Genomic DNA, 26,973 nt, shown 5'->3' on the forward strand with positions numbered 1-26,973 from the left:
ATGTAAATTGATACAGCCACTACGGAAGATGGTATGGCGATTCCTTAAAAAAATAGGAATAAAAGCACCATATGACCCAGCAATCCCACTCCTAGGCATATACCCTGAGGAAACCAAAATTGAAAGAGACACATGTATACCATTATTCACTGCAGCACTATTTACAATAAGTAGAACATGGAAGCAACCTAGATGTCCATCGACAGATGAATGGATAAAGAAGTTGTCATATATATTCACGATGGAACATTACTTAGCCATAAAAAGGAACACACTTGAATCAGTTCTAATGAGGTGGATGAACCTAGAACCTATTATACAGAGTGAAGTGAGTCAGAAAGAGAAAGATAAATACCGTATTCTAACACATATATATGGAATCTAGAAAAATGGTACTGAAGAAATTATTTACAGGGCAACAATGGAGAAACATACATAGAGAATAGACTTATGGACATGAAAAGACGGGAGGAGAGGGTGAGATGTATAGAAAGAGTAACATGGAAACTTACATTACCATATGTAAAATAGATAGCCAATGGGAATTTGCTGTATGGCCCAGGAAACTCAAACAGGGGCTGTGTATCAACCTAGACGGGTGGAGTAGGGAGGGAGATGGGAGGGAGTTTTAAAAGGGAGGGGAAATATATATACCTATGGCTGTATCATGTAGAGGTTTAACAGAAAACAGCAAAATTCTGTAAAGCAACTATCCTGCAATAAAAAATAAATTAATTTTTTAAAAAAGAATGAAGGGACAGTAATACCATCCTTTAAAAATAAAATAGATTATAATAGAATACCATGAACAACAGTATATCAACAAACTGAATAATTTAGACAAAACTGACAAATTTCTAGAAAGACACAAACTGTTAAAAAAGAAAAAGACTACCTAAATCCAACTATTAAAAAAGCAAAGTCATTGAATAAATAGTTTAACAACTTAGCACAAAGAAAATCCCAGGCCAAAAGGGTTTCTCTAGTGAATTCTACCAAAATATTAATACCAAGTTTCACAAACTCAAAGAACAGAAGAGACAAGAACATTTAACATCCTATGAGGTTTTGCTGCTGCTGTTGTTTAGTCACTAAGTCATATATGACTCTCTGTGACCCCATGGACTGCAGCGCACCAGGCTTCCTTGTCCTCCACTATCTCCCGCAGTTTGCTCAAACTCATGTCCATTGAGACAGTGACGCCATCTAACCATCTTATCTAAGAGCCAACTCATTGGAAAAACCTCTGATGCTGGGTAAGACTGAAGGCAAAAGGAGAAGGGGGAGGCAGAGAATGAGATGGTTAGAGGTAAGTATTACCCTGACACTAAAACCAAACAAAGACATCATAAGAAAAGAAAACTATAGACCAATATCCTTAAGAAATAGAGATGCAAAAATTCTCAAGGAAACACTAGAAAATCCAATCCAGAAATATATAAAAAGGACTGTACACCATGACAAAATGGGATTTATCCCCAGAATGCAAAGTTGGCTTAACAACCAAGAGTTATTTAATATAAAACACCATATCAAAAAGATAAAAGGGGAAAATACATGATTATCACAATAGAGAAAAATCATTTGACAAAATCTATCACCCATTCATTGATACAAAGATAATAATAAACACTTAATCAAGCTGGGAATGAGAGTGAACATCTTCAATCTGATAAAAGCATCTAGGAAAAATCCCAGACGTAACATCATGTTTAACGATGAAAGGCTGAATGCTTTCCCCCACAAGGTTGGAAACAAGGAAGTCCATTCTAGCTGCTTCAGTTGCATAGTACTGGAGATCCTTGCCAGGGAATTTAGGCATAAATAAATAAAATGCATCCACATTGGATAAGAAGAAGTAAAAGTGCTTATTTACAGATGACATAATCTTGTATATAGAAAATCTTAAGGAATCCACTAAAAAATTGCAACAACTTTTTAAAAACTGAGTTCAGAAAGAATGCAGTATGGAAGATCAATATTTAAAAATTCAGCAGTCTTTCTATAAGTAGCAATGAACAATCCAAAAATAAAATTAAAAAAACAATTATATTTAAATATCAAAAAGAGTAAAATATTATGAGTAAATTTTTTAAAGTAGTATAAAACTTATAATCCAAAAACTTACAAAACATTGAAAGAAATTAAAGAACATCCAAATGAATGGAAAGACAGCCCAAGTTCATGGATTTAAAAACTTAATATTGTTCAGATGGTAATATTCCCCCAAACTGATCTACGGATTCAACATATTGATAAGCTAATTTTGAAATTCACACTGAAAGTCTAGGTACCCAGAATAGCCAAAACATTCTAGAGAAAGAAGAAAAAAACTGAAGATTCACACTTCCTGATTTCAAAACTAACTACAAAGCAAAAGCAGTCAAAGACCATGTGGTGTTTCATAAAGAGAGCTATCTAGATTAATAAAATAGAATTAAGGATCCAGAAACACATATAAATAAAGGAAAAAGTCTTTTAACAAATGATTCTGGGACAACCAACAGCCACGTGAAAAAGAATAAAGTTGGACCCCCTTTTTACAATATACACAAAAAATAACTCAAGATAAATCATAATCTTAATGTAAGATATAAAAGTATAAAACTCTCAGAGGAAGATAGAGGACTAAATCTTTGTGATCTTAGGTTACACAAAACATTTATGAGAGACAAAAGAAAAAAATAGTTAAGCTGGATTTCATGAAGATGTAAAACTTCAATGCTTCAATGAACATCATGAAGAAAGTGAAAAGGCAATCCACTGAATGGGAGAAAACTATTTGCAAAGCATAGGTACAATAAAGGACTCGTATCTAGAATGTATACAGAACACTTAATACTAAAAAGAAAATAATAATTAAAAATGGCAAAGGATCTGAATTGACATTCAATTGGGCAACCCTGTGCTGCACTCAGTCGTGTTCAACTCTTTGAGACCCCGTGAAATGTAGCCCATCAGGCTCTTCTGTCCATGGGATTTCCCAGGCAAGAATACTGGAGTGGGTTATCATCTTCCTCCTCCAGGGGATCTTTCTGACTCAGGGATTGAATCTGCGTCTCCTGTGTGCTGCATTGCAGGCAGATTCTTTACCCACTGAGCCATTGAGGAAGCCCAAAATGTATCAGACTTAATACAAGTTAAAACTGTAAAACTTTTAGATAATACATAGAAGAAAAATTCCAAGATCTAGGGCTACTCAGTGTCATATCTTTTTACCTTTTCATACTGATGCTGGGAAAGATTGAGGGCAAGAGGAAAGGCAGGGACAGTAGATGAGGTGGTTGGATGGCATCACTGAGTCAATGGACATGAGTTTGAGCAAACTCAGGGAGATAGTGAAGGAGAGGGAAGCCAGCTGTGCTGCAGTTCATGGGGTCACAAAGAGTCAGACACAACTTAGCAACTGAACAACAACAAGGTCTACTCAATTCCTTTTTTAAATTAAAGTGTAGTTGATTTATACTATTGTGCTAACTTCCAGTGTACAGCAAACTGATTCAGTTAAATATATATATATATATATATATATACACACACACATATAAATGCTTTTCATATTTTTTCTGTTATGGTTTATTCCAAGATATTGAATATAGTTCCATGTGCTATACAGTGGAGAAGGCAATGGCACCCCACTCCAGTACTCTTGCCTGGCAAATCCCGTGGACCAAGTAGCCTGGTGGGCTGCAGTCCATGGGGTCGCTAAGAGTCAGACACAACTGAGCGACTTCACTTTCACTTTTCACTTTCATGCATTGGAGAAGGAAATGGCAACCCACTCCAGTGTTCTTGCCTGGAGAATCCCAGGGATGGGGGAGCCTGGTGGGCTGCCGTCTATGGGGTCGCTCAGAGTCGGACACAACTGAGGCGACTTAGCAGCAGCAGCAGTGCTATACAGTAGGACCTCGTTGTTTATCTATTTTATTAATATATATAGGAGCTTGTATTAGCTAATCCCCAACTCCTAATTTATCCCTCCATTATCCCTTTTCCCCTTTAGTAACCATGTTTGTTTTCTATGCCTATGAGTCTATTTCTCTTCTGTAAATAAAATCATTTGTATATTTTTGATTCCACATATAAGTTATATCATATGATATTTGTCTTTCTCTTTCTGGCTTATTTCACTTACTATGATAATCTCTAGGTCCATCCATGTTGCTGCAAATGGCATTATTTCATTCTTTTGATGGCTGAGTTATATTCCATTGTATATATGTACCACATCTTTATCTATTCCTCTGTGGATGGACATTTAGGCTACTTCCATGTCTTGGCAAGTGTAAATAATGCTGCTATGAATATAAGGTTGCATATATCTTTTCAAATTAAGGGTTTTCTCCAGATTTATGCTCAGGGATTGCTGGATCATATGGCAACTCTATTTTCAGTTTTTTAAGGAACCTCCATAATGTTCTCCATTATGAGAGAACATTACCATAAAGAAAGCTGAGTGCTGAAGAATTAATGCTTTTGAACTGTACTGTTAGAGAAGATGCTTCAGAGTCCCTTGGACTGCAAGGAGATCAAACCAGTCAATCCTAAGGGAAACCAGTTCTGAATATTCATTGGAAGAACTGATGCTGAAGCTGAAGCTCCAATACTTTGGCCACCTGATGCAAAGAACTGACTCACTGGAAAAGACCATGATGCTGGGCAAGACCGACAACAGGAGGAGAAGGGGATGACAGAGGATGAGATGGTTGGATGGCATCACTGGCTCAATGGACATGAGTTTGAGCAAGCTCCAGGAGTTAGTGATGGACAGGGAAGCCTGCTGTGCTTTAGTTCATAAGGTCACAAAGAGTCGGACATGACTGAGCGACTGAACTGAACTGAACTAATAATGTTCTTCAGAGTGACTGCACCAGTGTATACTCCCACCAACGGTGTAGAAGGGTACCCTTTTCTCCACACTCTCTCTAGCATTTACTATTTGTAGGTTTTTTGATAACAGCTATTCTGACTGGTGCAAGGTGATACCTCATCGTAGTTTTGATTTGCATTTATCTAATAATTAGCATTATGGAGAATCTTTTCATATTATACAATTAATTCTTGATGCTGAGTCATGATCCATGAGAGGAAAAACTTATAGATTGGACCTCATCAAAATTAGAAATTTTGCTCTGTCAAATACCATGGGAAAAAGTTGAAAAGACAGGCAATGAGCCAAGAGGAAATACTGCAAGCAACATATCTAACAGAGAGTAATATTAAAGAATATGTAACTCCCAAAGCTCAACAGTTAAAAAAAAACAAAGAATCCCATCAGAAAACAGGCAAATGACATTCTACCACAGAGGACCTACAGATGGCTAATAAGCATGTGAAAAGATGTTGAACATTTTAGCCATCAGGCAAAGGGATAGTAAAATCACAATGAGATATGACTACACATCTATCAGAATGGCTAAAATGTAAAAATAACAGCAACACTAAATGCTGGAAAGGATAAGGAGAAACTGGATCACTCATACATTGCTGGTGGGAATGTGAAATGACATACAGTCATTCTGGAAAACTGTTCAACAGTTTCTTACAAAACTAAACATGCACTTATCAAATGTCCCAGCAATTGCATTCCTGAGCATTTATCCTAGAGAAATGAACACTTAGCATCCCACAAAAGCCTATACATGAATGTTCATAGCAGCTTTATTCATAATAGCCCAAAACCAGAATCAGCCCAGATCAACAGCTGTCCTTCAACAGCTGAATGGTGAAACAAACGGTGGTACATACTTACCATGGATTACCCTGTAGCAATAAAAAAATATATGAACTATTGCTATAAGCAACAGCTTGGATGAATTTTGAGTGAATTATGCAGATCTTAAGAGGTACCCCAAACTAGCTCTCACTCCTGTTCCAGCAGAACCATGGTGTCCCAGAATTACAGACTGAAAGCCACCAGCGGCCCAGACGCCTAAGGTGCTCACTATTAAAGCTGCCAGTCTGCACAAGGCCATTGCCTCCCTCTAGGGCCCTGAAGCAGAGGCGGATACACTGTCCCCAAAGCTCCTTCTAGGAGGGCAAGGTCAGAGTCACTAAGAGGCGATCTGTCATTTAATTACGGCAAGAGTTTACCTTCTTTTCCCAGCGGTATTTCTATCTCTCAGACCCAACTTTAGCTTCTGACATTTCAATCAAAACTCCTACTATTTCTTCACTATTTCTACCTGCTCAAAGTTCTAGGAGAACAGTTGTTTTCTTCCTTCAGGTTTCTTGCACTAAGCTAAGAAATTCAGAGACCACCAAAGTATGTCATCGAAAACCAAACGATATAGCTGTGCAGACTTCAGGCTTTCTGGAACTTGGATATCTCCATCTTAGCAGACTCCTTGCATACAAGAGCTCCTCTCTGTTAATCAGAAAATGCTGCATCCTGGAGTCAGACCTCAGCAAATCAGAACAGCAGGATGTTTGTGGTCCCTGGCTTCTTTTGCTGTGTGAATGGAAATCTGACCTCTGTGACATTCTCTAGAGATGTTCCCAGCCAAAGGTCACAACCGAGACCCCACACCCAGTTCTCTGATACTGGAACCAGAACCTTCCTACAATGAATAATGGTTGCATCACTATGGCTTAAAAAAAAAAACAAATATGACATTCAATGAAGAGCATCACCATCTTGTTCATTCCAATCCAACCATATTTTTTCAAAGGAGAGAGACTGTCAGTGTAACTGCTCACTTCCATGCACACAAATCCTGTATGCAGCCTTTAACACAGCATTCAGGTGAACTCTGGAATATGATGAGCTGCTTCCCTCCAACAGTCAGGCAAGGTGCCTGCAATACAGGACTCCCTCCCTGAGAGATAAGCTGAGCTCATTTGGCTGCATTCAATGGTCTAGCTCAGTCACATACCTTCAGCTCCCCCCAAGTCAAAAATATACCCACTTCCTGAACAGGAAAAACAGTTGGAAACCAAAAAGTGTGATTTTAGTCTCATTCTGATGGATCTTGTGACATCTAGGTCTCTAAACCTCTCAATAATAATTTTTCAAGGCCATCTGGAATAAATAGAAGTCCCACTCAAAGCTGCATGTATGAAAATTCTGGTATTTTAAATGGATTTTGTCCTTAAATGCATAAACCAAAAAAGCAGGCAAGCAATTGGATTAGAAGAGCAAGGTGTTTTTTTTTTTTTTAAAAAAAACCTCTCTAATTGGCATTAAGTCACCAAACATTGTCAAACACATATCACTTGCTTAATTATTTTGTGTGCGCATGTGTATATCTTTATAACTTCATAAACATATAAATGAGAGGGAGATGCAGATTTAATGTACATCCATATGGCAATAAATACAAAAGCTGCCAGATTGTAAAATGCTATACTAATGCTAAAATGATACCATTTTTTTCTTTCGCTTTGCTTCCAAGTCACAAAGAACAAATTTAGAGTAAAGATGCAAAGCATGGATCCTCAACTAAAAGGGGACATGTGCACAGACCTTTTTGTCCAGTAATGCAAAGTATCTTTTAATACCCGTCTTCAGCTCTGTATTCTATTTGTCTAATTATCTTTCATTAATCTTACAGTGTGTTTATGCATAAAATGATTTCTACATGTCCATTAAAATTTTTATTGAAGAAGTTGTTCAGTTGCTAAGTCGTGTCTGACTCTGTGACCCCATGGACCACAGCACGCCAGGCTCTTCCGTCCTCCACTATCTCCTGGAGTTTGCTCAGATTCATGTCCATTGAAGAAATTTTTCATAAATAGCCTACTACGCATCATTCACCCCAATAAGCTTCATTTCAGTACAGCTTTCATTAGTTTCGAGCTTCCCTGGATGCTCAGATGGTAAAGCATCCGCCTGCAATGCAGGAGACACAGCAGACGGGAGTTCGACCCCTGGGTAGGAAAGATCCCCTATAGAAGTACCCACTCCAGTTATTCTTGCCTGGAGAATTTCATGGACAGAGGAGCCTGGCGGGCTACAATCCACAGGGGCACAAAGAGTCGGACACGACTGAGCAACTAACACTTCCACTTTTTTCACTTTTTAATGAGTTTTAGTTGGCGTATTACACTCACTGTACCACTTTCAGCAAAACCAATCACAGAAACAATAAATACGTTTGCCTGTAATGTACATGGCAAATAGGCTCTAACAGTTTTTCAACCTTCAAGATGTTGTGCCAGTTAATCTTCTACATAGCAAAGTCTCAGCCGTGAGGCTTCCGCTGAGTTGGCCATCATCCCAAGGTCAAACTCTCCTCTGGTTGTACTGGGCATCTTTTTACCATCCTTCCAAGCCTTCAACCTAATTTCTTTGCTGCCTGCACTGTGTGCCAGCCTGGCAGCCCGTGCTTATTTGCATATTTTCTCAGATGGCTCTTTTCTAAAGCTGCCTCCTCCAAAGGAGAGAGAATGGTCACTCCTATGGAAAGTGCTACCCTCACTTGGTTATTTCAGTTATAAAATACACTGTTATTATCTACATGATGAGCCCCTGGGATAAGCACTGGTTTCAAGATTCATTTTCTCTCGGACCCCTCACTTGAAGTTGAGAAAAACCTTTATTTCACTGGCTCCTCATGATCCAAGATTGTATGAGCTGCCCTGGCTGAACCCATTCACACTACCCTCCAAGAGCTGTGTCTACTCAGACCAAAATGAGCAAAAAAAAAAAAAAAAAAACAATGGTCACTCACAGAAACAGGCCATGGACAGAGCAGTGCAACTGACATGGCTAATGAGGCAACAGACAACATTCAAAAAGTAAAATGCCTTGGCCTCTTAGAAATCTTGTGAAGTGGATGCACCATAATTTAAGTCCACATGGAGTGTAATATAAAATACGTTAAGGTCTTCATTTTCCTTACCTGGAAAAAAATTTTTCCTCTAACCTAAATCCTTTCTACCCCCCCCCCAAAAAAACATAATTATTTTGTTTAAATCATTGTTGAAAGCATTTACAATATCGTGGATATCTAAATCCTTATTTAAGAGGGAAAAAGAAGAGCTGCAAAATTTACCTTTAGAGAGTGATTTTTATTAAACATTGTTAAAGGTGCCTTAACATGTTGGAACCTGTTATTTGCAGATAGTCACCTCAGGTCTCCATTCCACTTAGTTTGTATAGACACATAGCCAAAAAAAGAGGGTATAGGCTTTTACTATGGAGAGAAGTGCGTGCTCAGTCATGCCCAACTATTTAGGACCCTATGGACTGTAGCCCACCAGGCTCCTCTGTCATGAGATTTTTCCAGAAAGAATACTGAAGTGGGTTGCCATGTCCTCTTCCAGGGGATCTTCCTGACCCAGGGATCGAACCCGTGTCTCCTCCATCTCCTGCACTGCAAGCAGATTCTTTACTGCTGAGCCACCAGGGAAGCCCTATGGAAAACAGTAGGAAGGCTCTTTAAAAAACTAAAAGAGGGTTCCCTTTTCTCCACACCCTCTCCAGCATTTATTGCTTGTAGACTTTTGGATAGCAGCCATCCTGACTGGCGTGTAATGGTACCTCATTGTGGTTTTGATTTGCATTTCTCTGATAATGAGTGATGTGGAGCATCTTTTCATGTGTTTGTTAGCCATCTGTATGTCTTCTTTGGAGAAATGTCTGTTTAGTTCTTTGGCCCATTTTTTGATTGGGTCATTTATTTTTCTGGAATTGAGCTTCAGGAGTTGCTTGTATATATTTGAGATTAATCCTTTGTCTGTTTCTTCATTTGCTATTATTTTCTCCCAATCTGAGGGCTGTCTTTTCACCTTACTTATAGTTTCCTTTGTTGTGCAAAAGCTTTTAAGTTTCATTAGGTCCCATTTGTTTATTTTTGCTTTTATTTCCAATATTCTGGGAGGTGGGTCATAGAGGATCCTGCTGTGATTCATGTTGGAGAGTGTTTTGCCTATGTTCTCCTCTAGGAGTTTTATAGTTTCCGGTCTTACATTTAGATCTTTAATCCATTTTGAGTTTATTTTTGTGTATGGTGTTAGAAAGTGTTCTAGTTTCATTCTTTTACAAGTAGTTGACCAGCTTTCCCAGCACCACTTGTTAAAGAGGTTGTCTTTTTTCCATTGTATATCCTTGCCTCCTATGTCGAAGATAAGGTGTCCATAAGTTCGTGGATTTATCTCTGGGCTTTCTATTCTGTTCCATTGATCTATATTTCTGTCTTTGTGCCAGTACCATACTGTCTTGATATCTGTGGCTTTTGTTGGTGGGAATGCAAACTAGTACAGCCGCTATGGAAAACAGTGTGGAGATTTCTTAAAAAACTGGAAATAGAACTGCCATATGACCCAGCAATCCCACTTCTGGGCATACACACTGAGGAAACCAGATCTGAAAGAGACACGTGCACCCCAATGTTCATTGCAGCACTGTTTATAATAGCCAGAACATGGAAGCAACCTAGATGCCCATCAGCAGATGAATGGATAAGGAAGCTGTGGTACATATACACCATGGAATATTACTCAGCCATCAAAAAGAATTCATTTGAACCAGTTCTAATGAGGTGGATGAAACTGGAGCCCATTATACAGAGTGAAGTAAGCCAGAAAGATAAAGAACATTACAGCGTACTAACACATATATATGGAATTTAGAAAGATGGTAACGACAACCCTTTATGCAAAACAGAAAAAGAGACACAGAAGTACAGAACAGACTTTTGAACTCTGTGGGAGAAGGTGAGGGTGGGATGTTTCGAAAGAACAGCATGTATATTATCTATGGTGAAACAGATCACCAGCCCAGGTGGGATGCATGAGACAAGTGCTCGGGCCTGGTGCACTGGGAAGACCCAGAGGAATTGGGTGGAGAGGGAGGTGGGAGGGGGGATCGGGATGGGGAATACGTGTAAATCTATGGCTGATTCATATCAATGTATGACAAAACCCACTGAAATGTTGTGAAGTAATTAGCCTCCAACTAATTAAAAAATAAATAAATAAATAAAACATGAAAAAAAATGAAAAAATAAATTAAAAAAAAAACCTAAAAGAGTTATCATACAATTCTGCAATCCCACTCCTGGGCATATATCCAGAGAAAACTCTAATTTGTAAAGACACATGCACCCCTATGTTCATAGCAGCACTATTCACAATAGCCAGGACAAGGCAACCTAAATGTCTATCAATGAATGGATAAAGATGTGCTATTTATATAGTGTAATACTACTCAGCCATAAGAAATAATGAAATAATGCCATTTGCAGCAACATGGATGGACCTAGAGATTATCATATTAAGTGAAGTAAGTCAAAGACAAAAACCATATGATAGCACTTATATGTGGAGCCTTAAAAAATAATACAAATGAACTTATTTACAAGAAAGAAACAGACTTGTAGACATAGAAAACAAATTTATGGTTGCCAAAGGGGAAATGGGTGAGGGGTGAATTAGGAGTTTAGATATGAACAGACACACACTACTATATATAAAATAGATAAACAAGGACCTACTATATAGCACAGGGAACTATATTCAATGTCTTACAATAAACTATAATGGAAAAGAATCTGAAAAAGAATATATACATATGTTATAAATTATACATGTATATGTGTTATATATTACACATGTATATATGTTTTATATTACACATGTATATATGTTATACATGTCATGCATGGATGTGAGAGTTGGACGGTGAAGAAAGCTGAGTGCCGAAGAATTGATGCTTTTGAACTGTGGTGTTGAAGAAGACTCTTGAGAGTCCCTTGGACTGCAAGAAGATCCACCCAGTCCATCCTAAAGGAGATCAGTCCTGGGTGTTCATTGGAAGGACTGATGTTGAAGCTGAAACTCCAATACTTTGGCTACCTCATGTGAAGAGTTGACTCATTGGAAAAGACCCTGATGCTGGAAAGGATTGGGGGTAGGAGGAGAAGGGGACAACAGAGGATGAGATGGCTGGATGGCATCACCGACTCGATGGACATGGGCTTGGGTAGACTCCGGGAGTTGGTGATGGACAGGGAGGCCTGGCGTGCTGCGATTCATGGGGTCACAAAGAGTCGGACACGACTGAGCAACTGAACTGAACTGAACTAATATATGTTATATATACTTAACATATATATATATATATATAAAAAACTGAATCACTTTGTTGTACACCAGAAACTAACATATTGTAAATCAACTATACATCAATAAAAATAATAAATAAAAAAGGATGGCAAGGGCTTTTTGAGGTTTGTCTAAGAATTTAATGAACATTAAAACATATCAGACAGGCTATGTGTCTCAGCTGGTTTTAAATGCCAACTCCAATACTGACTAGGATGTAAATTTAGGCGAGTTACACATTTCATCCAATTATCTGTTTTCTTGTCTTCAAATGGGTTTTTTACACACCTATGTCAGAGGGTTGTTTTGAGGATTAAATGAGAAAAATATATGTTATGCCTTTGGCATAGGGCTTGGCTCAGTAGTTATCCCCAAACACTAATACATCTTCACAGAAAGTCAGGCCTAGCTACCTGGGTCAAACCATCAGTTTACAGCACTTCTCTTTGCCTGAGTCTTGAAGTTTTCCACTTTTTCTTCGGTTATATTCCAGTAAAACTTTACTTACAAAAACAGGTGGAGACAAGATTTGACCCAAAGTTTGCAAACCGTAGTACAGATAATATGTCTAATGCAGATGCTACAAATACTGTGTATGTGTGTGCATATATATAGCTTAGATATGATTTTTCTAAAGTTTGATTTGGCATGTATTTATGAGCATGTTGGCTATCTGCATGTTTGTGTGAAAGGGCCTTGTGACTGTTCACCCAAAAGAACTTTGGAGAAATGTGTCTGAGTATTTTATACATAAAGGAGATTTTTTTCATAAAGGACAAGTTCTTCCATTACTGTTACATAATCTGTCAAATGCAAATATTTGTATAGCCCTCTGCAGAGGACTCCACATGGGTTCCTCACATAGGTAAAGATAACAAAACATGAGTAATGGGTGAAAGTGAAAGTCGCTCAGTCGTGTCTGACTCTTTGAGACTTCATGGACAATATATATATATACAGTCCATGGAATTCTCCAGGCCAGAATACTGGAGTGGGTAGCCTATCCCTTCTCCAGTAGATCTTCCTGACCCAAGAATTGAACCAGTTTCCTACACTGCAGGCGGATTCTTTACCAGTTGAGCTACCAGGGAAGCCCATGAGTAATAATCATAGCCATAATTCTTTAGCACATATCATATGCTAGGTGCTGAATCTTTGATATACATTATATAGATGCTAACATGGAGTTCTTCACTCTTGCATGTGAATTAAGAAGCTTGATGTGGTCAGTGAAAGACTGACAATAAGTGAAAGTTGCTCAATATTGTGTCCAATTCTTTGTGACCCCATGGGCTATACAGTCCATGGAATTCTCCAGGCCAGAGTACTGGAGTGGGTAGCCTTTCCCTTTTCCAGGGGATCCTCCCAACTCAGGGATCGAACCCAGGTCTCCTACATTGCAGGCGGATTCTTTATCAGCTGAGCCACAAGGGAAGCCTACTTCCAAATACATCACACTATTAATACTCCTTCCCATGCACTCAGATATGGCCTGATCTCTTGTTCCTTCCTAAGTACTGCATAGTCAGATAGAATGGGCTGTAAGTTATTTACCTACTGGAGCTTTTCCAGGCCAACTTTATGGCTTAGTATGTGGTCTGTTTTCAAAAATGTTCTGTATGTGTTTGAGAAGAAAGTGTATTTTTCTAATTGGATGCTGGTCTCCTACAATGAGTTTGTTAAGCATGTTGCTCAAATCCTCTGTATCCTTACTCATTTTTTTCATTTCATTTTGCAATTTCTGAAAGAGGTTAGTAGATTTTACAATTTCTCCTAATAGCTCTATCCATCTTCACTTTACATATTTCAAAACTATGGTATTAAGTGCTACAGGTCTAGAATTATTATCTGAACAACTGAACACTTTATCATTATCCAGTGATCCTGTTTATCCCCCCAAAAGGTTTTGCCTTAGTTAATTTAGCTACATCAGCTTCCCTCTGGTTAGTATTTGCATAGAATATCTGTTCCAATCCTATCAGTGTCCTAATGTTTTAGCTTTGTCTCTCATACACAGAATATAGGTAGATTTTGTACTTTCATCAGCTGATATAATCTATGCCTTTTAACTGGTGAGTTTAGTCAACTTCTATTTATTGTAGTAACTGAGGAGTTGGCTGCCAAGATCAAAAGGACTTTTTAAAAAGTACCTCCATGTATCCTGGCTGTAACCTGGTAACTCTAGCCAATTTCTAAACACTCTGCTTGCATTCACTCTCTTGTAAGAAGTTAGCAAAAATCCAATGATCTCCATGAGTGAATCTGAGCTGATACTATACAGTTATGGGGAAAGGTCAATTAATGCAAGGAACAGTGCACACAGCCTAATTCATTTGACGTAAACCAATGCATTGCACACTTTCAGTTGCTCTGTATTCCTTCCGAAATGTGCATGGAAGTGATTCATTAGAACTATACTCTTCACAGAAACAGACCAATTCTCTTAGGCTCAGTAGGGCATCTCCACTGGTAAAATTCAAAAACCAATCAAACTGAATAAGAAGCCCTCTTTGCAGACATCTACATCAAGAAAGAACATGATTCTTGACAATTTAGAGTAAATGAAGTGCAAATTATTCTCTTATAATATATACCAGAATTGAAGCTTAAATTGTGACTAAAAAAGAACCCACAGTTTAATCAGAAAAATATATTTATTGGTAATTCCCATGAGCTCATATTTGATACAATTATATCATAGGATAACAAGTTCAAAGCTATTGCTAAGTTATAAATATGGAATTTATGCCAAATTTGCATTATTGAATTTTATTTTGAATTTGCATGTGTGCCCATATTTGAATATTTATAATATTCCAGAAAAAGCACAGTGGAATGTGCAAGACAGATTTATTTAGTGTAATGCTCTGAAATGTGTCAAAGTCTTCAACACTGTTCTTAGAGGCAAAATGGCAGAAATAACAAATGGCATGCAATAAGACCAACTGAATAATCTGCAAAGTCCAATACCTAGCAAAGCTAGAAAAGCTTCTCTGCCAATAAATATTTTACTAAAAGTTTAGACAAATATTTCTCTAAGCTTACAATGACATTGTATTAGAAGACATATACCATTAATTGGAATCTTCATTACACTTTAATGGGAGACTGAATATTCCCATCTATACCTTTTTTTTCTCCTAATCTCAGTGACTAAATATCTCATCTTATTTGGCACAGAATGTTGATATTAGCTTCCCAACTGCAAAGCACATTCTTTACACTGTCAAAATAGCTTGTCCCTAGAATGTAGTCTTTGTGGAGTTTCAACAATAAGATTCTGAACCTCACTGTATTTAGTGGCCCCTCAGTTACCCAGAGCAGTTGAGGAATGCAGTGTTCTAGTCCAGGGATCCCCAACCTCTGGGACCAAATGCCTGATGATCTGAGGAGGAGCTGATAAAATAATAATAGAAAAAGTGCACAATAAATGTAATGCACTTGAATCATCCCCACACCATCCCCAGTCCATGAGAAAATTGTCTTTCATGAAACCAGTCCCTAGTGCCAAAGAAGTTGGCGACCGTTGGTCTAGTCAACTTAATTTACAGTTAACCGGGGGCAATGCTCTTATGAAGTGAAACTGCTCTAGGGGGAGGCTGCTGCAGCAGACTGGACTCCACTTCTCTCCTGGATAAGGGCAGCACATGCACTAACTGATCTAAGCCCTCAGTTGTGGACGTTTAGAACCTACAGGGCTTCTCCCAACCCCAAGACTTCGCTCTTCTAATCAGACCATTAGCTCTCATATCAGCTCACTTGAAAAGAGGCTCATGAGTATTCAAAGTCCAGGCTACCTTGGGTGGCTCTGGCTGAAGAGAGTAAGCCTTTTATTTCTGTGTGCCATTATTAATTTCCTGTTTCATTTAATTTTTAAACAGAGAACAAGCAATGGCAATCCACTCAAATATCTCTGTACTGTACTAGTGTAAGAGTTCTGTGGATTCTTTGGAATATGATAACAGCCAATCATCAGAAAAATCAACAGTCGATGTCTAACTTATCACCTCTGCCTTTCAGTCTCAGAGTTTATTTAGCCAAGGCTGCTTTCCTCATTAAGGACTCCCAGAATATCAAGAGGCTAATGAAATAACCAGCCAATAGTCTTTAGAAACCAAAAAGCAGACGTGTGTAATTTATCAAAGCCATAATAAAGCATCATTTTAAAAACTGTTAATATTTATTTTTATTATGAAGGCAATGCATACTCGTAAAGAAAATTAAAATCCTTCAAAGAAACAGAGAAAGAAAATAAGTCACTAACTGAGCTATTGATATTTGGGTGTTTTTCTTCCATTCTTTGCCTTTTATGCTTAGATTTGAGAGGGATGGAAAGATGATTTGCCTCTCTCCTTCCACCCCCACCCCTTTGCTCGCTCTCTCACATAATTGTTGTCAAACTGGGCCCATAACTGTCTATCTCTTTTCCCCTGAGCATTAAATCACTACCAATTTTCCATACTCTAAAAAGGATGTTTAAATGGCTTTGAAATAATCCCTCAAGTGGATGTACTGAGATTTCTTGAGCCATTCTCCTATACATTGTTCAGATTTTTCCAATTTGTTACACTTACAAATAACTCCAAATAACTTACAAATAATGGTAGCCTCCTAGGATACCATTATCATGTCACCCTCTGCTTTTTCCTCATGGCACTTCTCACAATTTTCAGTAATGAATTATTTGTTTCATGTCTACCTTTCCCATTCTATGAAGCCAGGGACCATGTCCACTTGGTTCCTCACAGTGCCTCCAGCACATAGCATATTGATGAGATATTCAATAAATATTTGTAAATAAATGAATAAATAAATGAGTGAGTGATAGAAAGACATGTACAGGACTGTTTTTCAGTAAAACCCAGGAAAGAAATCTTGGGTCAAAGAAATACTGCCAATGTTCTCTGTTTATCTATTTTATTTCCAGAAGAATCATTTCAATTTACATTTCCATCAACAATGTATATGAATGATGGTATTTACCACATCTTTGTCAACACTGACTACTACCCTTTTTTTGTTTGGTGGCGGTGGTGATGTATACCTAGTTGTTTTTTTTTGGAAATTAATTAACTAGAGAAGCAAAAAGCTTTTCCTATATACAATTGAAATTTGCATTTCTTTAGTACTAGTGAAACTAAACTTTTTTCTTTAGTTTAGAAACTAAAAACTAAGCTTTTTCCCTTTCTGTAAACTAGCTTTGGTTCCATGTTGCAAAATTTTCTGGTCATAGCCTTTGTTTTTCTGCTCAATTCGTTGGAGCTCTTTTTCCAGGAAAGATGTCAGCCTTTTGTCTGTTTTATTTGTTGTGCATATTTTCATCTGTTTGACACATGCCTTTTCATTCTGGTTATTTTTGGACAGATAAACATTTCTCATTTTTATATAATCATAACTGTCAATCTTTTCCTCTATTCAAACAGTCTTTTCCTTGGCTAAGATTCCCACATCAAAATTGCAGCAATCATTTAAGTAATACTGCCAACTGTGAATTCAGATTAACTGGGTTCACAGACTCCTACGTATACAACTAAGCCCTAACCTGTTCAGAACTCCGGTTCTCACTTGTTTGCAAGCCTTGGCCAGTAGAAACCTAGGCAAGTTAGACTGGTCACAACTCTCAATACCCTCCCAGTGCTCATTAGAGCCCCTTCTCAACCTCTTTTTTTTGTCAGTGGTACCATGTTGACTCCAGACAGGAAATCAGAGCTCTATCTTTAACTTGACTACATTTACTTTTGTGCTTCTTACATTCCTGCCATGCAAGAGTTTCTCATACCTCTGGGGTTCGACCTTCTGGTTGCCATTCCAGGACCTCTACAATGAGGCTCCCTAACCCTCCCCCAGGCATGAACCTTCTCAGGGACTTGACCTTGAGATGCCATGAGGATGCCACATCCACCCACAATGCCTCCTTTCTTCTAAATTTTGTTGTTTGTTCATTGTTTAGTCCCTAAGTCATGTCTGACTCTTTGGGCCCCATGAACCGTAGCCCACCAGGCTCCTCTGTCCATGGGATTTCCCAGGCAAGAATACTGGAGTGGGCTGCTGTTTCCTCCTCCAGGGGATCTTCCCCACCCAGGGATGAAACCCGTGTCTCTTGAGAAGCCAGTTTCTTCCCAAAAACAAGCCACCTATTCCCAGAAGCCTTTCCAAACAGATCTCTCCTTTTTCTGGCCTGCTCATCATCTTTTAGAAAGAAAAGAGCCTTAGAAAGCAACCTGTTTAAGTCTCCCATTTTACAGAGTGGGGGTGGACTTGCCAAATCACTGGCTCCTCCCCACTCCCCACCTGTCTATACTACATAGTTCTACATTTTTGCCATCATGAACTTGAGGCTGAAGACGGTGACCTCGACTTTTGGGTATTTGTCTTGGCTCTAATCTCCACCAACTGCCAGCACTAGGCAGAGGTCATAATACTTACTCCACAAAGTTTGCTGATTAGACCTAAACTGTTACATAAACAGATGAACTTTTCTCTATTTTTAAAATGTATTCCAATAAAGGTATGACATTTTGAAGACATTATTGATATTCAAATCATTTCCAAACAAAACCCATCTTCTTTATTAAATATCTAAAACACCAAATTATTCTGTTCTACTCTAAGTTCTGTGAGAGCAAAGATGACACATCTCTCCTGGAATATAATGGGCAGCTTCACAAAATTTCGTTTCACGAATGACAGACAGAAGAGGTGACTATTCTTTAAAGTCACTTCATACTACTTGACGACAGATATCTAGAAAAGACAAGCTCTAACATTCTTATTGCCACATAACAGCACTAATCTAAAATTACTATTAAGAAAATCTAATTCCAAATAGCTTTTTATACCACCTTGAGAACTTTGAGCTTGGCTGGGATGCCAGCAACGTTTGCCATCCAGGCAAAGATGTTAATTTATCATGGTGAATTTCTCCCCCTCTCCTGGGAAATACATGTGTGCAGGGCAGGAGGCAATAACAGCTCTTAGCATCCTCGGCTAATTGAAGCTACGCCTGTGAGAACCCAGTGGCCTACAGCTTGAGGGACCAGAAGGACCGCACCACTGCCTAAATTGATCCATTCACTTGCTGTCTCGCCCTGTTCCACATGCCAATCTCATCGTCCTGCTTCACTGCATGAAGGAAGGAGTGGAGCATGGGCACCTGAGCCGTGAGCAGGCTCATGCACCATGGACTTCTTACCAAGACATGGCTGTGTCAAAATAGAGCTTGGGAATTCCCTGGCACTCCAGTGGTTAGGACCTGGTGCTCTCACTGATGAAGTCTGGGTTCGATCCCTGGCTAGGGAACTAAGATCTCGCAAGCCATGTGGCCAAAAATAAATAAATAAATAAAGCCACCTTTAAACCAAAGGAAAAGAAAAGGAAGCCTTTACTACAAGTATTAAAAAGGAGTGACCACAAAGAAGACAAAAGAGAGAGAAAGCTATGCTCCATAGAAATGCCATATAGTCCTTTCCTGTCAGTGATAACCTAGTGGATTCTAGGTGACAATTAATTACTCTTCCCCATGACTGCTGCAAAATGTAAAGACGCTAAATGTCTAAGATGCACCATGAATATGATGACCAGATTCTCTGACTTGGGTAGCCAAGGAAGCTGATCTTCTCCCGCCACCAGCTGCCACCCTAGTGTGCCGGCCAGCACAGTGCCCCGGGGACGAATGAGCCTGGTGCACTTTCTCAATGCCCAATTCTGAGGTCCTCCCACAGACTCAGGGATGCACTAGAGTTGGCTACAAACAGAGGGAATTTGGTCTGAGAAAAAGCCTGCAGAATCTGGGAGTCAGAAGAACTGATCAGCAACCATGTTTTGATACATTTTCAAAAGCAGTCTTGGGAATTCTCAAATGAGCGGGATTTCGCTCTGGCCCCTAAACAACATATTCGCACACAGAGGCATGAAATGCAATTTCTAGGTGTTGTTTTTTTTTTTTTTTAAACAAACACAAATCTTAATAAACTGGTGCCTTTTGCCAGCCAAGCACTCTCTCTTTGTCCTCTCCAGGCAGCGTGATGGCAGCCGTTTGCACTCAGCAGTTATATATCACCCGAGCACTTCTAGAATGTAGCAGTGGGAGCACGATTCAGGTCTTGGCTTGCAGGCTCGGTGGCCTCTCATGCCCGCCTCCCCCACCCCAGCATGGACGGATGTAGTGAATCAGAAGGTGTCCCTTCTAGCTGCTGACGGCTCCTCCTGACGCTTATTTACCAGGCCCCCAGAGTACTCCCACCCTGCTCAGCTTTGCAGTGATTCCCGCCTTGGCAATGAGACGCCCCTTTGCCACCCAGCCACCAGACCTTCTCCTGGTGAGCATAAAGCTTCAGGGAGGTAGAATTCTGTTTCTCTCCCAATGCCTGCGGCAACCCTGGTCCAATCACTCATTCAAACACATGTGTAAAAACGACTGGAAACAGCGATGATGTAGGTGATAATAACACCAGTGAGCATCCATGGAGTGTTCACTTTGTGGTAATGACTCACATGAAATACCTCACTGTGCTTTCGCAAAAAAAAAAAACCTTGCTCATGAAGTTGCAGTCAACAGAGCCAGGGCTGTGGAATCAGCCCAAGCTGGAGCAAGATCCCTGTTGTATCACTGAAGAGTTCAATGACCTTGAGAAAGTCCTTCAACCCCTTGGGCTTCTGTCTCATCTGATAAATGGGGAGACTTCTGCCCACTCTGCCTTCTTGCTACCGACAGCACAACTTTGCAGAGACATAGCAGAGATAAGGGATGGCAAAGCTCATCAGGAACCGGAATGCACTCTCCACACAGACAAGGCTGGGAGAGGCTCGGGTCCAAGGGCATGCAGCTGGCTCACGGCTGGCCTGGAACTGAGGCCCAGGCGTCAGAACTCCCAGGCCTAACAGACGGAACTGCTGTTCTGCTCAGCTCAGCGGACCACACAGCCCACCAGCAACTGGCATGGAAGGCTGCTCCACACAGGAACTCCCCACGGCTGACGTTCTGTCTCCTGAGACCAGCTCCTCGGCCTCACGCATCACCGCCAGCACAGATGCTTCTGTCTCTAAATTTTCAACATACACACACACTCTCACTGTCACACACTTGTGCACACCTTCTCTCACACAGATTAGCAGAGTTCACAGAACTGGTCCTGTAAGCAGTCAGCATCCTGGGAAATTCTGGAACCCTCCAGCTATGACTACTCTTTAAGATGAAGATTTCCGGAGGTGGGTAGGAATTAAGGAAATAAAGTACCCTTGGGGTAGCCACGTGTTTCTCTAGCAAATTTTACTTCATTTTGGTGAATATCAGAAGATCCAAGTAACTCTGACTCTTTAGAAAGTGATTCTTCCTTTATTAGACTAGATGGCACTGTGGTATCACCCTTTTGATGACCAAGGAAATCGTATTTCATTTCAAATAATTTTGCTTCCACAGGGGACTGTCCAAGAGGCTAAGCCCTCCCCTTGAGGGGTCCTTGTTATCCTACGGAAATTTTCTGAAGGAATCTGCCAGAGGACAGTGGCCATCAAATACACAAGATCAAAATAATAATAATGTGTGTTTACACACTATGTCACACTACCTGTCCAAAGGGATTTTAAAAGGCACATGTGCCTCGTGGAACTCCAGAGAGGGCCGGGGAGTCCATAGTGGCCAAGACTTCATTTTTCCTCCTCTGCCACAGCCATGGCTGTGGAATTCGATTTTTGCCCTCAAGAGCTTTTTTTATATCAGCACCTCTCACTACACCTACAGGCTCCATCAGCAAGAGGAATTATTTTCAATATTGCCAAATTGTTTGTGGACATCTTCAACCCTAAAGTCTTGTAGTGACAATGGCTTACACAATTCTCACAATGGATTGATGTGGCAACCTTCCTAAGGTCAAGGTTTGCTTAGGAGGTTGGGAACAGGGGAAGTTAGTGCTGGAAGGGAAATGAAAGTTCAACAGATTCTCCCAGAATTCCAGCATTCAGAAAGGACACTGTAAACTGAGGGATGGGAAAGTAAGTAGGGAGTGAGGTTCCATCTAAATCTCAGTGATGACCAGAAAGCTGGAGGGCTCCATTCGTCTGGGGCTGGACAGAAAAACCCGCATTGGCTGTTGCATTCCAAGAGGTACCAACAAGAGGTGACAGTGTCTGGAGCAGAGCAGCCCTCCCCATGAGAAGGGAATGGGGAATCTGTCCAGGGAAGCAGCCTCTGTAGCAGCAGCAACCTCCTGTGGTCAGCTCGGTGGAGAGACAGAGAGCATGGCCATGTCAACTAAACTCACCTTATCCATTCCCGGCATCCCCTGCAGCAGCCCGCTCTGTTTTATAGAGAACAGCAGAATGGGAGCCCTGACTGGGGCAACTGCACCCCAAAGAGTCCTTCCTACTCCCCCTTTATGGCACTCCCTGACCGCCAGCAGCCAGGCATTGCAGCTGGCTGGAGGAAAATGCCCTCGCTTCAAAAGTGACAGGCTTTTCATAAAACAGCTCTTTCAGCATCAGCCCTAGGTTCCCAGCAAGTGGACTGGCAGCGCCCTGCTCTAGGGCTCAGGAATTTGTAAATCAGGAGAGGTTTCTCAAGACTGAGCCCCACACCGGATCCGCAGCAGCGTCCCAACCCGCCCTTCGGCCCACGAGGTGCCCCTTGCACTCGCAAGGCGCAGGGGATGCCCCGCGTGCAGCCAGTAGCCAGGGGCGCAAGCTCTCTCTGGGTGTCCGCAAACAGCCGCAGAGGGACATTCATTCGCCCAAGGAGAGTAGAGCCAGCGGAAAGAAAGGAGGAGCGAGGCGACAAAAGTACGGAAGGAAGAGGGGAAAAAAGACATAAAAGGTTAAAGAAAGGACGGGAAGCAAAGTGAGAAAGGAAAACGGAGGGAGAAGTAAAGAGCAAGCGGCCAGGAGCTGACAAGATCCCAAGCAAGAGAAAGAGAGGCGAATAGTCGAAGCGAGGGGAAAGGCCGAGGAGGAGGGGGAAGAATGCGGGATCGTCAAAGAAGAGAAAGGCGGCTTGGGAAGCTGGGTGCAGAGAAAAGAGAGAGGCTGGAGGGGCTTAGGCACCCTACACGAAAAGCGCGGCTCTTTCCGGCGCTCCAGTGCGGAATCTACATTCTGTCCCGGCGGCTGCCGGGGGACACTCGTCCCGAGCCTCCCGGCCGCTTCCCCCCGCGCACTCCGAGGCGCCAAGCAGGCCAACCCGTGTGCAGACACAGGAGCCGTCCCGGGTAGGAATGGACGAGCCGCCACAGCGCCGTGCTCCCACGCGCCAGGGCGCCAGGCGCCTGCCCAGCCCAACCCGGGCGCCACTGCAGGGACGCCGAGGTGCTCCCTGGGTCACCCGCACCGATCGGCCGCGCCTTCCGATCCTCTGCCCGCCCGCCGGGCCGGGTCAGCACCCCGGCTCGGCTCCGGGGGGCCCCGCTCGGCCGCGGGCGCTCACTCACCTGGACGGTCTCAGCCTGGCGTCGCGCTTGCCGTCCACCACGGCGGGCACGCAGCTGGTGAGCTCGGTCCAGTCGGCGTGCAGTCCGCAGCTCCAGCCCGTGGAGAACCTGGAGAAGAGCCAGGTCTCCCGCTTACCCGGCCGGTGGCAAGTGCATTTCTTCTGACCCACGCGGCACTCACACGGCTGCTCCAGCTGGATGTTGCGCACCAGGTGGCGGCCGAAAGTGGTGCCTCCGGTCTTTTGGATGTGCAGGAACACGATCAGGTCATCGCCCTTGATGTCGAAGTCTACCTTGCGCAGAAGGTCGCCACGGCTGAAATTGTAACGGGGCACGAACCTGGCAGAGCTCTCATCCTCCGAGCGGTACGGGTCCGGCAGCGGGGAGCTGAACGCCTGCAGACGGAGGAGCTGGCATTCTGTGCCGGGGCACACGTATTGGAGGACGATCACCGCAAATAGGAAGAGCATCACCAAAGCCAGCAGCAGCTTGTTGGATTTCTCATCCATGTTCCCGACGCTGGGGGAAACCCAAGCTCCTTACGTCAATCCCGCAGCTCAGCCCGCGCTCGCCGCGCGCCCGCAGCGCCCCCTCCCCTGGCGCCGCGGTTGCTCCCCTTTCCCCCTCCCTTCGGCACCGAGTACTCCACCGCGGCGGCGGCGGCGGCGGCGCCCTTCCCCGCTTCCTTCCTTCCCGGCAGGCTCAGCGCTGTGGCTTCTGCCGCACACCCCTCCTCCCCCCCCCCCCCCCGACTCCTTACCGCTGGCCGCCTGCCCTCTCCCCGCACCGGGGCTCTCTGGAGCGGCTCCGCGGGGTTTCGTCCCCGTGGGACCCCGCCTGCCCCGGTTGCCCCACTCCTCAACTCATAGCACGGGTCCGAGCCTCCGCGCATCTCGTTCCACTCTCGGTGGCTCCGTGGCTCCCATCCCCATCCCGCTTCGCCCACCGGACTCTCCCCGGGGCTTCTGCCCCCAGTCCCTTGGCGCGCACGCCGCCACCTCCTCGCCTGCCCGATCTCGGGCTCCTTCACCGTGCGCCTCCGAAGCCCTGCTCTTGCCCGCACCGGGTTGCCCACCTTGGGGGCCGCCTCAAGGGAGCTCAGAGCCCGGCGTTCGGAGATCCCCTGGGGGAAGGGGGTCCGCGAGCAGCCCGACTTGCTAGCTGAGACGCTGCGCTCAGGGTGCCCGCGGAAGCGCGGGGAAGGAGCCGCAGAGGAGCCAAACGCGCGCCGCTCCCCTCCTGAGCCCCCGAGCCCCCGAGCCCGGCCGCCGCGGGCCAGCCGGAACTTTGCGCCCTTTCCTCTCCTCGCGGTTGCTTTCCCTTCCCGCACCGCTCCCGCGCCCCCTGTCCCGGAAGCGCGAGTCCCGCTTTCGCCTAAAACGTACCTGGCTAGGGGACCGAAAATCTTGGAGAATATCGCGCCGAGCACGTGCTTCAGAGAGTGGCCCAGGGCGGCCAGGCCCCGGGTGAGCAGGGCCCGGCAGAGGGAGCCCAGGTCCCAGCGTCTCCTGAGGTCGTGCATCCGCCTGCGGCGGCCTCGGAGCAGTAGCGCGAAGAGAGGGGCGCGCGCGGCTCCCGCCAGAGAAGCAGCAGCCTTTAGGGGCTCGTCCAGGAGCGGCTGGGAGTTGAATCCGCGAGACACACCCCTAGGAGGGCCCGCGCGGACTGAGGCGGCGACTGATCCGGGCCGGCTTGCTGCCAATTCGGCCTCTACTCTGGAATGCCGGCGGGGACAGGTGGTGCGGGCGGGCGCTCCTCGCTCCGGTTGCAACGGCGGACCGAGCGCCCCGGCTGCACACGCAGGCAGTGCCATTCCCCCCTTCAGGCAACTCAGGGTACTAAGGATCAGGAGCGAGCTTGAATTTATGTAATAATGCCTCACGCCTAAGAGCTCAAACCACTTAAGCAAAAGACCTGGCTTTTCTCCGGTTTGGGGGACGGAGGTCACTCTAGTGAGCACATCACTACACTTTGGCTCGTAATTTCAGCCTCCCCTAAAATAGCAAAGGCGCAAATTGGGCCTTTTCCCTCTCTCCTTGCCAATTTCCATTCTCCAGCGGAAGCGGGGGCATTTTCTGAAAAGGTAAGTCAGCATGAAGGAAAAAGCATGACCAAAAAAAACCCCAAAAAAACAAAAACGTTTCAGAATGAGAATTTGAGCTTTTTTAGAGCAGGGACTGGTCCTTACTTCCCTATTCTTTCTCAATCCCCAGCATCAAGCCCTGTGTCTACAGGAAGGCTTCACTCATAAGATTCGTTAAAAGAAAGGCACATGATTAAATACTACATGGAAGGGGGGGCATCTAATCCAAGGTGGTGTGACAAATGAGGAAGCAGGCCCAGAGAGGGAAAGGAATGTGTCCAAGGTCACACAGCGGAGCCTGAGGGTTTGAACCCAGGAAGCCATCCATTTCCTAACACCACCTCTTTTAATAAACAGGTGCAGAGCGCCCTCAAGCCAAGTGTCCGGAAAGGATCTATTCAGCTGCAGGACCAGCACTGTGAGGATTGGCAAGGAAAGAAGGAATGTCCCTTTAGAACAAGGTCCCAGGACTCAGGACTCTGACCATTCCCATCTGATTGATCAGGTATTGGGAACTGGTATTTCTGTGAATGAGTGTCCACCGGTGTCCAGTCCCACCCCTGCAGAAGGAGCTCGGGCTGGCAGTGGTGTCTCAGAACAGTGTTGCTGGGGAGGTGGGGGCCCTTGAGCGGAGTCCTGGGGGTGGCAGTAAGTCCCTCCAGAGACAGGCGCTCCCAGGATCTCGCTTAGAACATTTGATCCCTTGCTGAGCTCTGTTCATCCCTCATCTATTCTTTCTGTGCAGTAAGGCAGCGAGCACTGGTCTCCAGACCTGAGATTCTGTCATTTGCTTGCTGGGCAGCCTTGGGATTATGACTTGCCCCTCCTGAGCCTCAGTTTCCTCTGCTGTAAAATAGGACTAATTCCTTTCTGACCATCTGGGTCACTGTGAGGATGGCCTTTGATGTTGATGTTTAGTCTCTACATCCGACTCTCTGCGACCCCATGGGCTGTAGCCCGCCAGACTCTTCTTTCCATGGGATTTCTCCAGGCAAGAATACTGGAGCGGGTTGCCATTTCCTCCTCCAGGGGATCTTCCTGACCCAGAGATTGAACCCCGATCTCTTACATCTCCTGCACTGCAGGTGGATTCTTTACTGCTGAACCACCAGGGCTTCCCAGGGATGGGTTTGAGCAATTCTAAATATGAGGCAGTGTTTACCTCCTGCTCTAAGCTCAGATGTGCCAACTGAGTCATGGGCCAGTGAAGGCAGAAGCCCTTCTCAGGAGATTTCACAGCTGTGCCCCTTGCCCTTACCTCCTCCCCAGACGTCCCCAGTCCTGGTTGAACTTCCATGTGACCCCCAAGCTACTAGGGACAGTGAGAGTGCCTTCGTCTGGTGGCAAGCATGAGGGATTCTTGAGAATCCTGCATTTCAGGCATTTCACCTATCTGGGTGTCCTGGGGAGGGATGGGGGGATCAG

At 43.4% G+C, this 26,973-nt stretch overlaps 1 protein-coding gene across 3 annotated transcripts in view; it reads right to left on the reverse strand.

Annotated features, from left to right (window-relative positions):
- HS6ST2 (heparan sulfate 6-O-sulfotransferase 2) overlaps window positions 1-25,540 on the reverse strand; it is a 332,949-nt gene extending 307,409 nt beyond the window's left edge. For 2 of the 3 annotated variants that reach the window (XM_043896299.1, XM_043896296.1), the window contains exons 1-2: window positions 24,851-25,540; window positions 23,466-23,984 (exon numbers count right to left, since the gene is read on the reverse strand). In XM_043896299.1, the coding sequence (XP_043752234.1) occupies window positions 23,466-23,984; window positions 24,851-25,278 (947 nt within the window). In that variant the 5' untranslated portion in view covers window positions 25,279-25,540. The remainder of the gene's footprint in view (window positions 1-23,465; window positions 23,985-24,850) is intronic. The other variant, XM_043896297.1, reaches the window with a different exon arrangement.
- Between the last annotated feature and the right edge of the window lie 1,433 nt (window positions 25,541-26,973).

Source organism: Cervus elaphus, chromosome X (assembly GCF_910594005.1).
Source record: "Cervus elaphus chromosome X, mCerEla1.1, whole genome shotgun sequence".
Taxonomy (NCBI): domain Eukaryota; kingdom Metazoa; phylum Chordata; class Mammalia; order Artiodactyla; family Cervidae; genus Cervus; species Cervus elaphus.